The sequence below is a fragment of the Drosophila busckii genome, unplaced genomic scaffold (genome assembly GCF_011750605.1).
Source record: "Drosophila busckii strain San Diego stock center, stock number 13000-0081.31 unplaced genomic scaffold, ASM1175060v1 hic_scaffold_36, whole genome shotgun sequence".
NCBI lineage: Eukaryota > Metazoa > Arthropoda > Insecta > Diptera > Drosophilidae > Drosophila > Drosophila busckii.
The window spans coordinates 56,773-72,424 of record NW_022872746.1 but is presented as its reverse complement, the minus strand read 5'-3'; the positions used below and the strand labels follow the sequence as shown (position 1 = coordinate 72,424).

General features: G+C 34.3%; 1 protein-coding gene across 2 annotated transcripts; it reads left to right on the top strand.

Moving 5' to 3' along the window:
* The first annotated feature begins 650 nt into the window (after positions 1-650).
* Positions 651-13,639, top strand: LOC108594411 (protein phosphatase 1 regulatory subunit 14B). Of its 2 annotated transcripts, XM_017979581.1 has the most exons (4): positions 651-996; positions 11,591-11,869; positions 11,980-12,054; positions 12,113-12,196. In XM_017979581.1, exons 2-4 carry the CDS (start codon positions 11,654-11,656, stop codon positions 12,194-12,196), a joined length of 375 nt encoding a protein of 124 aa, XP_017835070.1. In that variant the 5' UTR covers positions 651-996; positions 11,591-11,653. The 2 variants fall into 2 exon arrangements, with proteins under 2 accessions (XP_017835070.1, XP_017835069.1); XM_017979580.2 differs by lacking the exon at positions 651-996 and having other exon boundaries at positions 11,654-11,869; positions 12,113-13,639.
* The last annotated feature ends 2,013 nt before the right edge of the window (positions 13,640-15,652 follow it).

Here is a 15,652-nt window from a genome sequence, read left to right as displayed (position 1 = left end):
ATTTTAAATATTTGTTACATTAAACTTAATTTTTTTAACGTTCCCCAGTCGACAAATAATAATAAAATCCCATATCTATATATTTTTCTTTTTTCTCTAACTTTTCTGTATCAAATTTTATATATATATTTAAATAATAGCACCATATATTTGTATTCAATTATGCTAAGCGCACTGTGGTCAAAAATACTTTATCGGAGTAATCTGACTTATATATTTAAAGTTTATGTAGCTTACAGCACACAAAGTTTATATAATTCGAAGACTTAAGATGTAGTTAAATTTGTGCTGCATAGTTTTGATTAAATTTGTTAGAATTTTAAAATCATCATTACACTATTAAAGGTTTAAGTGACATACAAAATTCATGTGTCTATGACTATTGAACACTTGTTGCCATAAATTTCGATACATTTCGAAAATGAAATTAAATATTTATGCCAAGAGTTGCAAAGCTAAGTCAACCACTGTGCAGCGAGCAAGAGAATGAGAGCAAGAGCGTAAATTTAAGTGCGCGCGCACTCAAGCGTTTGCGCTCTCTCATTTGTGTGCGCGCGCTCTCTCTCTCTCTCTCTTGCTCTTGCTGTTAACAATGCCGGCAGTTAACATTTCGTGTGTATCTTTGATGTTAAACTTGAATAATTCTTGCAGTTTGGAAGTTCAGTCTGTTCACGGTGCTCAACATAGACACGCGCGTTCACGAACGTTACGAAGTTAGTAGAGCCGCAAAATTAAAGCAATAGACCCAAAACAGTTAAACAAAATAGCAAACAACGACTCTTGCGTATATTGTTTGTAACGTAATAACGTAACAAGGCCTAACGTTAACGTTAATTTCTGTGCATTTTCGGTGTGTTTAGTGCTCTCGCCCTCATTGTGCGCTCTCGTGTGCAAATGAGAAATTTCATTGAGCTCTGCAAGTGAAAAGTGAAAAACAATACACAAAAGCAACAAAAGCAAATTAATTAAAAAATTATAGCTGCCGCCAAAGTCAAAGTAAATATTTAGTTTTAGTTGCTTTTGAATTTATGTTTCATATGAAAGTCTCGGGGCTAAGAACCGGAAAACATTTCAATAGGCGGCACAAGTTCTTGGCCAGTCAGTCGAGTCGAGTCGAGTGCGGAGTCGAGCTCATCTTCAAGCTTGACCAGCGTCTATCTCGCGCCCAGCCACCTGCACCGTTTTCAATTCGCAGACATTGCGGCACACACACATAGACTGGGGCGTGTGTGTGTGTGTGTGTGCGTGTTGAGCTGTGGAATTTTATGCAGCCGCTAGCTCGTTTATTATTTTTTTTTACTTTTTGCAGGCTCTACATTATTTACAACTTTATATATGAAACTCTTTTATTAGCAGGGAGGGTGGTCGACGTCGACTGCGACTGCCGCAGCGACGTCGGCTACGCATGCAGCGAAACGTAACGAAAAACGCAACTGCGCTTCACGCTTCAGACTTTGGCTTTAGTTCCATTTGCCAACTAGTTAATGCATGGGCGCGGGGCTAAGCGGGGGGTGGCAGCATGAGAGGTGCCGCTTAGTTAGATGAGCAGCAAATCAAGCTCTGCCTGCCTGCCTAGAAATGCTGCTAGACTGGCTACAGTAGAACCTAGCTAAGCTAACTGTGCATTTTTTTGCTTTTATTAACTTTTAGCTGCAGCCAACTGTAGTTAGTTAAGAAATATTGTTGGCCATATCAATGCATCGACAATTGGCGACAACTTTCTTTAGCTGAGCAAGTTTCTTGTTGTTTTTTGTTGCTGCTGCGCATAATTCACTTTAATTGACTTTTTATCAAACGCAGACTCACTTTTTGTGCTGGAAATTCTGTTTTGCTGCTTTGCTTGAGTTTTCCACCAAACTGTGCCGTGTGGCACAGAGTTTTATGTCTGTTGTGTCTGGTTGCATTTTGTAACCTGGTTTTATGCCTGCCATAACATTTGCCACCGTTTTGTGCCTCTAATCATCGAGCACAAGATACACACACACAAGCAGCACTGAGCTGCTTTGGTATTGAACACACGTTTTAGATTCTTTCTCTCTCTATCTCTATCTCTATCTCTGACATCTTTTGCATTTTCCTATGCTTAATCGATATTATGTACAGGGTGCTAAAAAATGAGATACAAATGTATCTTAAGCTCATTACAAGCAGCAGCAGCAGCAGCAGCAGCAGCAGCATTTGCAGCTGTTGACCTACACGACCTTCGTTTTAAATTCAAAAAAATAATCGATGCCAAGATATGAACCGCGTTTCTTATTTCTGTTTTTGTTTATTCTGTGTGTTCTTGCTTCGGTTTCAAGGCTGCAGGTTTGTCTTAGATCAGACGCGTAATTTATGTGCACAGCTCAATTGCCATAAATTTAACAAATATCAAAACAACAAACTCAACTCAACTGAGCAAAAGTTGCAAATGCGTTGAAAATGTGAACAACGTTCTGTGATTTCGTCAAAAAGATTAATAAGCAGTTGAATACGTGTGCGGCATGAACACACACACACACATACATACAACTTAAGTGAGTGTGTGTGGCCCAAATGCCTTTTTAGCCGGAAATGTGTAAGCACGGCGGCAAACTCGTTAAGCTCAAAACTTAGTCACACATCATGTAAGCAAATGTTGTAAAAAAAAAATTAAAATGTGTAACAAATTTGTCAGCACTTTTTACTAATTTAAAAAGTTTAGCACAACACAAAACTTTAAATGTTAAAATATTTCAACTTTTGCTGCTTGGAAACAAGTTTCAATTCAATTAGCTTCTAAACAAGTTCGCTATGCTTAGCATAAATATACAGTAAACACTCGCATTAAGCATCTAAATTTAGCAAAGTAAGCAAACAAATTTGATAACATTTAGATCTTTATATGCTGTTTGCTATAAAAGTAGCAGTTGCTGCTTGTTTCTCTCAGTGCATGTCTAACGCTCTTTTAATTGCACACATATTCATGCATACAAATGAATCAAGTTCTGTGGGCGTAACTGATTTAAGCAGCATTTAAATTTTTAACGTTTTTATTTGATTAATGCAAATCGAACGCTTGAGGCGCTGCTTAAATTCCCACGCTGTTATATATACTATAAATCAGCTGATCAGCATATATCGTGTGCTTATCGGCTACAATTATTAAACGTTATTATTATTGCTTATCAACAATAAATATAAATAGCGATTACAGCTGTCCTAGACACAATAGTAAGCGCACAAAAAAAAAAATAAATAACTCCGGGCATTGATTTCATTCAACTTTAACACATTGACAGTTGAAGCGACAGGGCGTATGTGTAATATGTGTGTGTAGCTAGCAAATGGCACTTGTACTGTTATTTATATGCATGTATGTGTGTGTGTGTATTGAAGCTATTGATAGTCGCCGCTTGCATTTTATCAATGCTTGCACCTATCGCTGCTTTTTCTCTTTCTCTTGCTCGTTTTGCTGCTGCGCTAATCAGCGTCAACTACAACTGTTTTCTTTATATGTATGTATGTGTGTGTTAGTGTGTGTTAGTATGTGTGTGAACATATGGATATGTGCGCATGACGTCTTTATGGCTTTTGCCATCATTGCCAGGCGACCAACATTTTCCGTTATATGTGAACATTGCTGCATTCATAAATAAATAAATAAATATAAATTGAAGTGCACAACTAGCGCATACACTTTGAGCTGCTAATTGCGCAGACTTTAGAGTGTGCTATAAAATAAATTATGTAAGCTATATTGTAATAAATACACTATATAATTAATTCTATTTCCAACTGCACTTGCTTTGCTTTTAAATCAACAACTTCTTGTATTATTTATAGATTCGTATGAATTTCAACATTTTCTGTATACAAAATATATATCAATATTCAATTTTTTATCTACACTTTTAAATGAACAACTTCTTGAATTATTAAGAAAAAATATATTAATAATATATACATCAGTATTCAATTCAATTGCTATATACACTTGATTTGCTTTTAAATAATTTTTCAACCTTTTTCTTGTCATTATTATTATTATATATTTTCTATATGCACTGCCCACTGTACTAATTTACTTCTAGCTCAAAGCTTTTGCCTCTGCGTGCATTTTGCGTGATTCTTGTGATTTGCTGCTGACTCCCCCGCACTCCCCCCTCAACCACTCTACAGCTCAGTACACAAACAATTTCTATTGCATTATTTATCATAAGCGCTGCTATTTATAAACTCCGACTGCGTACACACATTTATTGCTTTTGATTGCCTTTTGGTCTCTTTGCTTTCAATGCAACACCTACCCCACCGCCCAGCACCCCACCCAGCCCCTTAAATAGCAAACAAACCGCTTGCGCTCTGGCTCTGACTGAGGCTTTGACTTTGAATTGTTGAAATGTTTACATTATCGATTGACATCAACATCTCTCGACATGCAGCTGGCAAGTCAAAGTCACAGAGACTTTTACGCATCGCTTGGCTGCCTGCTGTTGATAATATACAGTACAGTGTGTGCTGTATGTATTTGGAGCACACAGTGACTGCCAAATGTAATGAATTGTTGTAGGTTCCAAGATAAGCGTGTAGCAGGTTTCTAAGAATTTTGACTGCCTTCATAGAAATTATGCTTTGTTTACTCTGCAGCGAGCAAGGAAGTGAACTTGAACGTTGTGTGTACAGTAAGCACTCTAAATGAGCAACTAAGATGCAAAAGAGTTACTCATATATTTAAGAGGAATCTTATATAGCAAAAAGTTGCTTAATAAGCAAAAGTGTTTCAATTTTAATTAGGTATGTATTAATGGAATGAAATATATTTGAATAGCTTAGAAGAAAAATATACTAAATAGTAAACGATAAGTAAATTTTTATAGGAATTTTGTTATTATAAAATAGAGCAGTTCTAAATAAATACTATTACCTAAAGCACTGCTTAGAAATAGAAATAATAGCATCAGAAGTTTAGATTAAATCAAGTTTGTTGTTTATTAATCAAATCATTTGAGAAATGCTTTGATATGAAATTTCAACTCTCCATTTATTGCTGCTTTACTTTACTTGTTAATAAAATTAATAAGCTGCCTTTTTGCCTTGTAAATTTTAAAGCAAATATGTAAATTACATTCTAATTTAATATGCTTGGCATATCAAATTTGTTTAGTTAGAGTTTGCTTATATTTCTTCAATAGATGAAAGCATAAACTGCTGCCTGTTGCTTATATGACAAGCTTAACTGTATTTGCAAATGGCCATATATTTATTTTCACATACTAATAGACATGTCAAAAGCAAATCTTTGGCCTAATGTCGGCCAATCTATAGATATAGCCGCGCTAAATGCTCAATGACAAAATCCAGCTATTTATATAACTGGCATATACTATAAACAAAGCCACTTCCCTATTGCTGGCGAGGAACTCTCTCACACCTTAGACATGCCACATGACGCAATCTTATGGCGCAAACAATAAATTAAGCGCGAGATAAAAACAAACTTTGAAATGAAAATTGTGTATGGAAAAAGGTTTTTCAATAGCTAAAGCTTAAGCAAATGTAGCTCAAGTTTTTAGCATGACAGTGCGCTTTGAGTTCAATGAACTCTGCTTATACATAATGAAGCATTAGCCGTGGCTACTTGACACCACACACACACACACGTGTATTCTGTAGCTCGTAGGTGTTTTCACTTGTAATTATTTAAACATAAGGCTACAACTTTTTTGGTCTTTTACAAAGCAACAACAAAAAGCAGCAAGCAAATGAATTATCCATAAGCCAAATTAACTTTAGTTTCAGCGAAATTTAAGAACTTGCCACACAATCCAAACTGATTGCAAAATGAAACTTGTTGTTTGCTTTTGTGGAAAATTTTCAGACTTGGAATTGAATTGAATTTTTATTTTACTGTTGTTTTTTATTTTTACCCATGCGCCTAATTCAATTTATTGCTTTGTTAAGTTTTTGTTTTCTTTCGGGCTTTATTGGCTGTGTGGGCTTTAATAATTAACAAGCATACTCGGAAATGCGGGCTTTACTTTGTGTAAAGTTCAACAAATGATGCGGAAATTCTATTAAACCAAACAGCTGTCAATAAGCTGCGAAAATTGAACAATTGATAGTTAAAGCAAACAGAGCTAAGAGCCACATGAGAAATTCAAGCGAAGTTGAAGTTTAGTTTAGAAATTTTATTTCTTATTCAACTTTGACTTTTGACACAACAGCAAATTATTAAGAAAAATGTTGAGAAGCTTATGAAAAAATATAGAGAATTTCAAATTTAGACAACGCAATATTTTTGCTTGCAACTTTGACTTTTGGTCAAAAGTTTAGACTTTATTTATTTATTTAATGTCGACATTAAAAGTGAGAATTTCGATTGCAGACAAAGAAATTTTGTTGCTTTGACTTTTGGCCAAAAACTTTAGCAATTGATTCATTTATTTGTTTTTGCAACTGTCGTCTGTTCATTTTGATTAATAGCTTCGAACGCTGCTTGTCTAAGCTTCAAATCAAAATAAATTCTAGACGCTTGAGAAATTTGCATAATTTTCAAGCACGTCCATCAAACATGATTGAGTTCGTGCTGAAATCACAATCAATATAGATTAAAATTCTTCTTATATTTGCGTTGTAAGTTTCAGTTTATAATTAAGCAGCTGAGGTTATCAATTGATGAAGGTTATGTAGACATGCATATTATTTATAAACTGATAAGCGGACTAAGAGCTTAAGCGTCGACAATAATTTTTCCATGCGCTTTTCTCAAAGCAAAATTTCACATTTAAATGCACATACTTTCTTATAAGTGAGCCCAGTTTTATGTATTTATAAAATGCCTACGCTCATTTCACTTTTTAAACAAAAACTTTTGACTAAATGTGAAAACTTACAAAATAAATGAATGAAACCTACAGCATAAAATCAAAAGCATTTCACTCGCTCGCTCACTCTCTTTCTACACCTTTTGCTCTCTTATTTGTTGTAACTGGTTTGTAGCTTAATTTATTTAAATATGGGTTAATGCCACACAAAGTTTTGAGGTTTTATTCCATTGCCTTTTTGACTTAATGAACTCATTCTAAGCTCTCTTGGCTACATTTACATTTATTCATTTATTATTTATCTGTTTATAAAATATGAAACTCGCACTTATATTTCATATTTTGTTGTTGTTGTAGTTGGCTAACCACAAGCGTCTGCAGTCATTAGCCCAATTTTAGACTCAGTGCGCAGCGCATAAAAATAAAATTCACATAAAGCGCCCATCAAGAGTTGCACAAATGTTCAAATGATGAGAAAAGTTGCCAACAAAAACAAACGCAAAATTCTCTGGCAAGCATTCAAAAATATCATACAATTGGAAAATAATATTCTCACACACACATACGCACACACAGATAAATTTATTTATATAGACTTGACTATGATAAATCAACAAATATTTGGAACTAGAAATGTTTCGAAAGAGTTTTTTTTCTTAAATAACATTATTTAAAATGCCATTAATTATAAAACAAACATGTGCAATATTCAAAAATATATTTTTAGTTTCAAAAGATGCGACTAATTAATTTTGGTAATGCACACAACAATTTTGAAACATTTAAAAATGATTTTGAATGCATAATATTATTTTACAAATATTTTTAGTACTGCAAAATTTTTAAAAATATATTTAATTACTTGTATAAATTTGGTTTAATCTTTTAAGTTACTAAAAATATTTTTATTAATTTTTTTATTTGCATTTTCAAGGCTCAATGTAGCTTGTGTTTGCTTTTAGTCAAAATAAATGTTTAATGTCAATTAGCAGCTGCTTACAAACAGTTTTGATTCCCAGACGTTTTAGCAAACATAACGGCACAATGAACTGCCATTCAAAATATTTATTAATTACATAAACAGTTTAAAGCTATCAAATTGCGCCTTATATGTATCGCATTTGGATTCAATTAGCACAACGCAAATTTGATGAGACAACAGTTTTATTTTTTGGATAAAAAATATAAAATCGAACAGCAGGCAATAAACACAAAGTAAGGCTACTACGCAAAAAATGTTGAAAAAATAAAGAGACAAACGTTAGCTGCTAACTAATTGCTTTTTAAGCGTTGCCAAATGCGAGCACCAGAGGGCGCCTTCAAGTGCCCCAGCTCCAAGTCTGAGTGTGTTGTGCCCTCCTGCTGTCCATTTAAGGCATGCAACATGCAAATCTCAAATCAGAAACTCAACTTGGCTCTAGAAGTGGCGCAATTGCCATTAAGACCTTTTACGATGTTTGAGTTCAGCTTTTGGTTTTTTGTTATGGCTACAACAACAACAACTGATTCGCTTTTAATTATAGCGTGTGTTTGCATGTTTTGTTTTTTTATTTGGACTGTCGCACTCTTTTTTAAGATTTGCTGCAAAAAGTAAAGCGAAAATTGTTTATGCTAATCCCAAGGCGAAGCTGAAGACAGACGCTTAATTACTCACTAATAGTTTTATGCATTTATGGCTTGTCTATAAAATAAAGTTCATTAGAGTATAAGGAGTGGCAGCAGTGAGTAGAAAGAGTGCACAGAGTCCATAATGGATTGGATTGCATAATATAAAACAGGAATTGAAATTTATTACAAACGCAAGAGCGTTCAAATTAGTTCAAATGCTTAGCAGAAAATATTGTTGCTACTTAGAAAAAAATAACAAAAGAACTAAACAATTGTTAACAATGTTCATTTTTAGCTTTAGCATTTAGATAAATATTTAATTTAACACAACAAATGCCATTGCCATAAGCAAATTCTACCATATATTTAATTTCTTAAAGTGTGTGCCTTAAAAAATTATTAAACAATTTTTTCTTTATGATTTTAAAAATTCTTTGCACTCAAAATTTTTTATGAACGTTAAAAAATTTATTTTAAAATTTGTAAGCATTTCTTTTCTAGTTTTTAAACCTTCTTTTATATTAAATGTTTTGTATAATATTTTTTGTATAAGTAAACTATTTTTCTCATTGATTCTTTAACATTTGTATATGTTTAAATCTTTTTGGCATTAACACAAAATCAAAATCGAAATTTACCTTGTGCTAAATACACAAACGCATAAAAATGTCAATAGCAACAAATTGTTGTCAACAATAGTGCCACAAAAACGAAATAAACAAACTAGGGAAAGAACTAACTAAAGTTCGTGACTAGCGGCTTTAGAGTTAAAGTTACGCTAGTGATAAGACTGCAGATACACGCAAAGGCGTGGCAAAGTCACTAGTAATGAAGAAAAATCAATTTAGCTTTAAATAAGTTGTTAAAAGTATAAGAGAGAGACATAAACTAAAAGTAAACAACTCGCGTGCGAATTGCAAAGCGTGGAAATAGTTTTACTACGAGTTGTGGTTGTTGTTGTTGTTGCATGTGGCAAGCGAACACTAAAATTGTTCCAAAACATTAACTAAAAATAACAATGGTTAGCCAAGTTATGCGTACAACTATGCAGTCAGTGCTTGCTCTATTTACAGAGACAGACAGACAAAGAGACAGACACACCTCAAAGCTGTTGTCGCATTGTGAAATCTGATGCCAGATTTACTTAGTTTAGCAGTCATAAGCATTTATGAAACTGACGCTTAGCTTGTCAAGCACATGACAAGCAGAAAGAGACAGAGTGAGTGGCAAGAGCGAGTGGGGACTATTGACGCTTAGAATGGCAACAGCTTGCCAGGTAATTGGAGAGCTATGTGAAAGGTCTTTGGGGAGTCGCTCGCTCGCTCAAATAGATTTTTGTTTGCTTTTTTGTTTAATTTTTGTTTTCATGCCGGAAATTGTCGCATATTTGTTGCTGCTGCTGCCTAATTGTGCAGATCCGTTTAGGCGCAAGTCTTGTTGACATGATATGTTGGCCTATTACTTGAGCCCCCAAAGCGTCACTTAGCTCTTTATTTAATTGTGGGAGCTGCATAAATTTTCAGCACAATGCATTTCCCAAGGCAATAGAAAAATTTCTTGGCAAAAAATAAAGCAACTTGCTCGGCATTTGACCGTTGTGGCAAGCTCTATCTTTTATTATTATTTTAGCCGCAGAGCGTTTGCATAAATATAATGTGGCAACTAAAAAACATGCAACATGTTGCACATGCATGTACTAGCTGCAGTTATTGTTGTTACAACATTGTAACTGTCGACAGTTGCTACAGTTTTCCCACTAGTCTAACCCTAACATACACCCCCACCCCACCGCACTGCCACACCCACTTGACTGTGCAGCCTTGCGTTAAGTTCCGGGTTACAAATAAAGCGCATATTTTCACATATGCTTTGGTGCTGCTTCTTCTTCTTCATCGTGTTGTTGTTATTAACATTTGTGTTTGTTGTGAAAGGAAATGTGCTTAGCCCCAAATTAAAGTCAGTCAAATTGCCTCACCTGCTGCAACAAAATGTTAACAACAATTTGGTAATGCAATTTGCATTTTAAATGCAACAACAACCACGAACACACCACCACCACCACCGCCAAATCAATTAGCCACAACGCTGACCAAACTTAGTTTCAATGACGTCAGTGCACACATTACAAATTAAAATTGACATTTGCTCACAAGCTCAAATCGCAACAAAATACGCTTCATTGCAGTTTCGTTTCTAAGCTCGGAAGTAAATAAAATAAAATACATAGTATAATATATTCCACAGATTGTTGCCTAGCTAGTTTATAGCTATGTGCAAAACGAGCTAAATTAAACTTAAAATTAAAAATTTAACTTAAGCACAAGCATAACATTTTTTATAAATATATCAACATGCTAAGTCTTGACTTGAATTTAAATACTTTGCTGACTACTTATCTACTTTATAGCAATTTGTAAAAGGAACTAACTTCGTTCGATCCCATCTAAAAATATTTTATATATATATATATATATAAATGTTAAATATTTGTCAGCAATTAACCGAATTTTTTAACTTTTTAACAGCTAAAAATATTACTCAGTATATTTCCATTTAGCCATTTACTTTATACAAATTTTAATAGCACTACAAATTAAATTCAAAATATTGCATGAACTCAAAGCAATTAAAATATTTCTTGCAATTCTAACAGCACTCAAATTAAATTTAAGCTTCAATTAAATTTGTCAGCTCGAAGTTTTACTTGCAGAAGTTTTAGTTGCTCTACAGTTTGATAAATATCTGAGAGCTCTGAGAGTTTACGTACGTTGATTAGCTGACATGACACATGTGTATGTGTGTGTGTGGGCGTGTCAATGTGCGTAGGTGTGTGTGGGTGCTATCAAAAGTTAAATGTCACATGGGGTGGCCAGAAGCTTTTGGCGTCCGTTCTATGCATTAGACATTAATTAAATTAACTGCTGAGCATGAGACAGAACACAGACAGTTGCAGATTAGATGGGACTGCATGTCTTTGGGCCAAAGCTACTTAAAGTTAACACCAAAGCTATGAATCAGAGACAGAGAGTCAGAGGAGCCAGTGAGTGTGGCATGAGTCATGTGGCACTTAAACATGACGCATGTGGAAAGTGGCAATTGTATAACGTTAAATTTAATTTAAATTAAGTATACGCTGCAGCTAATAGATATTAATTAATGTTATGTGCGCTTGTAATGAAAACCAATTCCTATTACAGTTGCGCCAATTAATTGACAACAAGTTCAACAAACCACAACCGACAACCAGCAACAGCAACAAGATGCAGTGTGGTCTGGAGCAATTGAATGACTGCGAACGTTCGCCAAATCGAACAAATCTGCGCGTCAATTTCAATGAGAAGGGCGCCGAGGTGAAGGAGCGACGTGAAAAGTTTCTGACTGCCAAATACGGTTCACATCAGATGAGTTTAATACGCAAGCGTCTGGCTGTCGAAATGTGGCTATATGATGAGCTGCAGAAGCTCTTTGATCCACCGGTAAGCAGCAGCATAAACAAAACTAACAACAACAAGCAATCGATAGTATCGATTGGATTTACTCGCAATAAATTATCGCTATAACTAATTTCTTTACTTTCGCACGCCAGACCGAAGCTATAGATGTGGATATTGATGAAATTCTGGACATGGATACGGATGACATAAGAAGAACTCATTTAATCGTAAGTTTTATACTTTAATAATATTATTTAAAGCTAATCTATTGTTTTAATTTTGCAGAGACTACTGTCAGTTTGCAAGCGCCCGCAGTCGGACATATCGAAATTTATCAGTGATCTCTTGGATCGTGCAAAAACGCTGTAAATTGTCTGCTTAACAAAAAAGAGAAATAATACGCAAAAACTAAAATAAAATAAAATAAAATAAAAGTAAAAATTAATATACTATAAACTATGCAAGCGAAATATGTATAATTTTAAGTTTAGCTGCTTTAAGATAAACCCCACACACACACACACACAAACAAAGATTGCAATTAATTTTTGCTAGTTTGTTTGCCTTGGCTAATTTCAAAGTTTTCTATTTTAGTTATTAAACAACAAGTACACACCGATAATAAATGCATCGTTTTAGCCATAAGTACATCAAATTCATCAATTTTGTGATGAGATTTCTTAAATAAATAATTAGAACTTACATGAATCAATCATAAGATGGCCTGAAAATAAAAGAAGAAAAACAAACATTTAGTTTATAAATTCGCAAGCGTGTGTAGTTAATACAAATTGTATAAGAAATAGTAAAAAGTATAAATATACACTCTGGTTGTTTGCAAGTTGCAAAAAATTGTGTTTTTTGCATGAGCGTGCTTATTTTCACTTAAAACTCAAACTATCTAAACTTTTGAATTGAATTGCATTGAATTGAGAAAACAAAGAAAAATAAATGTACATTTTTTTGTATAACCAAAGCAAAATGAATATGAAAATGAAAGCTCAGGTTCACTGCCAAAACGTGGAGAGTAAGAATGTTGCGAATGAAAATAAATAGAAAATCTTTGTGCTAACTTTTTGCTGATACAAACAAACATAAAACGTACAATTTAGTTATTTTTAATATATATATTTTTTATTTCATTAACTATAGAAACTGCATGTTTCGCCCCTGCGCCGCTAGTTGCAATATTACCATTAAATAAATTATTTATTAAACGCATATTGAATGTAAATAAAACCGAACAACAACAACTTTTAGGCAAACACTTGAAATTCTTTGTAAATACATTTTGCTAAACAACAACAAAAGTGAAATTCATTCAAGTTCTACACTCCACGAACATTCATTTGTAGTAGTATCTAAAATACATTTCTAAACAATTGAACTCTAACCTAAAAAGTATTTTAAATATGCTCAATATGGCAACAAGCAAATAAATAATTATAATCAATACATTTTATAAAAAACGAAACACTCTTCTATCAAATACTCTATCCCTTACATACATATAGTATTAGTAAACTCTCTTTCAACATTGCTATTTACATAATCAAACATTTTTAGGTGCTCTTCACGCGTATTTAATTGTCATCATATTTAGCTACAGACATTTAAGCATTATATAACTAATCATGCACTTAACTATCATTTATCATATTTAGCAATGAAAGCAAACAGCAAAATGAAAACAAAATAATAATAATAATGCACACACACACAAACACACACGCTGTAAGGTATATGCTGAGAAACAGATTTATAAGTGGCAAAAGTTTACAATAAAATTTAATTGCTTTAGACAAAAAACAAGTCGATAATTGTTTTATTTGGGTTTGAAAGCTAAAGCTGTTAAATATGCAATAGTTGCTGGGTAACTGCTTTAAAATAAATAAAGTTTTCAAAATATAAATCTTACCTTTATGTTTACGATAAAATGTCCTGCTGCTTTGTTTATTTGCGGTCCTTTTCCAGTATACACTATTTTAACTGCAATAAATAAAATGGCATAATTAATTAAAGTCATTTTTGGCGCAATTTAAATTCATAAATGCGTTAATTTCAAAATAAATGTTAATGTTGCTGTTAGCTCAGCAGCGAAACTGAGCACTGTTAACTTGCGCCATCTATTGAGCGAAAATTGTAATGTGCCTAACTTCGAAGTTGTTTAGCCGATCGATTCGTTTTAAATTTAGTATAAGTATTTGAAATTGCTGCTACCTTTCATTAAAAACTAAATATATAGTTAGTTTTAACATTTCTGCGAATGAAAAAACGCTGCAGAGAACTTTAATTCAAATAGCCGCGCTCCCAGCACATTCGCTCTCTTTCTAATTCTCTCGCGCGCGCTCTGTCTCTCGTCTAAATCGTAAATTGTAGCAGAAAATACGAACGAACTTTTGTGCGAAATATGACACTAAGTAACAGGCGTTGAGAATTGAGCAATGAGCAGCTACTAAACAAAATTCATTGCGTTGCCGACGGGTCTTTAGCGGGCTTCGACCTGTTTCTTTCAAACGCAAAAAGCCAGCACAGGCGTGCAGCAAACAGACAAGGCTGAGATACATACGCGAGAGCGAGATGTCGCTAGAGTAAAGTGCTTGTATATGAGAGAGGTATGAGCATGTTGCTGCGCAGCTACGTCACTAGCTGAGGTATGAGTAAAATAAAATAAATATATATAAAAAAGAGCAAGCGAATAAAAAGTAACATATATAATAAAAATAAGACTAACAAATGCGCACCATTGAAGTTAATTAATTTAGCTTATATCTACATTATATATATTATAGATATGACGTCACAGTCGCGCTCTCACACACACACACATTCATTCATTCATTCATTGCTTGCTTGCTGCCAATTGTAGCGCATGCCTGTGTAATCACTATAGTCATCTCTTTCTTGCAATGCATATCTGCTGTCACTTGCACACGCTCTGCCAGCTGTTGGGCTGTGTGTTGTATATGCGTGACTGTCTGTTGGCATTTATGTGCGCCTGGTAGCTTCGGCGCTGTCATTTCACAATGACCCACCTTCACGACGACGTCTTGACGACAGACAGGTGTGTGTTGGTTGTTTGTACAACAAGCGCGCTTATTGCAGCAACAAAAAACAAGAACAGCAACATTTTTATTAGGCGGACAGAAGCGCACACATGTCAAAAGACAACAAACCAGAAACACAACGTATACAATATGCCATTGCTATTGTATTGACAAACAAAATGTTTTGTTGTATGACACATGGCCTAACATGTAGTAGAAACTTGTATGCTCTACCCATTTTTATGATAAACTTATGACAATTAAATACCAGGCAGTAATGCTAGTAAATAGTTAAAAGTACAATTGTTAGAAATCAAGTTTATCTACAATTTGCCATTTTTGTTTTATGCCCTATCTGTAGTTAGTGTATTCGCATCCAAGGCTAACGACTTGAACACGTTCTCGTTCGCGTTCTCGTTTTGGGGGACTTACTCGCTTTTCGCCTTGACCGTAATTTGAGGCCGTTCTCATTGCCAAGTGAAGGACGCACCTTGAAACTCAAGGATTTTGTGCGAATTGCGAAATTTCGCAAACAGCCCCGCGCCAGTCAGTGGGTCAATGCGAAAATGTTTGCCAAAATATAAATTTTGGCGAATGTTGTAGCAACCAAACCAACACCAACTGATATTTATGAATTTCGGGTGTCATTGAGAAGCGAGTAGAGCAGGCCTTGAGGGTCACATGTGTACGGCGATTCACTCGCGTTGCGACCAATTTAAATGAACTTGTTGTTGTTGTGGTTTCTCTTTTTTGGTTTTTTCTTTTTTTTTCGTTGTTG